Source organism: Notolabrus celidotus, chromosome 9 (assembly GCF_009762535.1).
Source record: "Notolabrus celidotus isolate fNotCel1 chromosome 9, fNotCel1.pri, whole genome shotgun sequence".
In the NCBI taxonomy this organism is placed as follows: domain Eukaryota; kingdom Metazoa; phylum Chordata; class Actinopteri; order Labriformes; family Labridae; genus Notolabrus; species Notolabrus celidotus.
The window spans coordinates 36,817,293-36,818,372 of record NC_048280.1 but is presented as its reverse complement, the minus strand read 5'-3'; the positions used below and the strand labels follow the sequence as shown (position 1 = coordinate 36,818,372).

General features: G+C 38.9%; 1 protein-coding gene across 1 annotated transcript in view; it reads right to left on the bottom strand.

Annotated features, from left to right (window-relative positions):
• Window positions 1-334: 334 nt before the first annotated feature.
• Window positions 335-1,080, bottom strand: part of LOC117818872 (frataxin, mitochondrial-like) — a 14,285-nt gene continuing 13,539 nt past the window's right edge. The window contains exon 6 of the mRNA XM_034691989.1: window positions 335-738. Coding sequence (XP_034547880.1) covers window positions 600-738 — 139 coding nt within the window. The 3' untranslated portion in view covers window positions 335-599. The remainder of the gene's footprint in view (window positions 739-1,080) is intronic.

Sequence of the window (1,080 nt, the reverse complement as noted above, 5' to 3'; positions counted from 1 at the left end):
ATATATTGTGTGTGCGCTTTAAAGGAGCTGCTCTCCCAAATCTCATGTGTACTATGTACAATGACAATAAAGGCTTTCAATTCAATGTATTGTTTATTTATATAAATGTTATTGTAATTGGTGTGCATTAGTCTCTACTTCTAAATCATATCTGTTTCATGTTTAGTCATTTTATATTTAACTTCTATATTTTTCAGTCACTTTAAAGCTCTTTGAATTGCATTTGATTTGTATGACAGGTCTTTAAATAAAGCTTGATTTAATTCAAATTCATTTTTCATCACTCAGAGAGTAAACACGACCACACCTCAAACAAATGATCTTAAAACACAAAACCACTTACATTTTACTTTATTTCTTTGGTTATATTTAAAATACTAAAGGAGAAAGCATCATCATCATCATCATCACCATGTGTAAATATAAATCTGAGAACATAAAGAAACATTACAGCTCACATGTTTACATCTCTGTCGTCATGGACACCTGCTCTCCTAAAGACAGTGACAGGTGTTTGTATCTGTGTTTAATCAGTGCTCGGGTGCGTCACAGTGCTGGTTCTGCAGGACGGTCTGAAGGTGTTCAGCAGGTGTGTGGTCTCAGGAGTACAGGAGCTCAGAGAGGTCCATGTGTTTGTTAAAGATGACGGAGAACTCCTCAGAGAGCAGCTGGTGGAGGCTCCGGCCGTCGTGAGAGTAGACCCAGCGCTCGCCCGTCCAGCCGTAACGCTTCGGCCCGCTGTAGAATAAAAGAAGAGGAAACTCACTCACTCAGAAAGAAAGCACAGATATAAACCTGTAAACACTGCAGTGTGTGTGTGCAGAGGAGTCAAACAGGGGCTCATGTCCTTGTTATTGTTTCTGCGTACTGTGACGTCATTTCTCAGAGTATCTGAAAACGCTCATTGTCCTTTAAATCTGGAGCCATAAGGTTATATAAGTAATGCCTAAGATTCATATTCTACATCCATTAAAACGGGATTACAGAATAAAATTCATCTCCAGCAGTCAGATTGTTTCCCGTCGTCACACGATGTAATCAATAAAGGTTTGACATGAGCTGATGGAGTCTGAGTTTTTT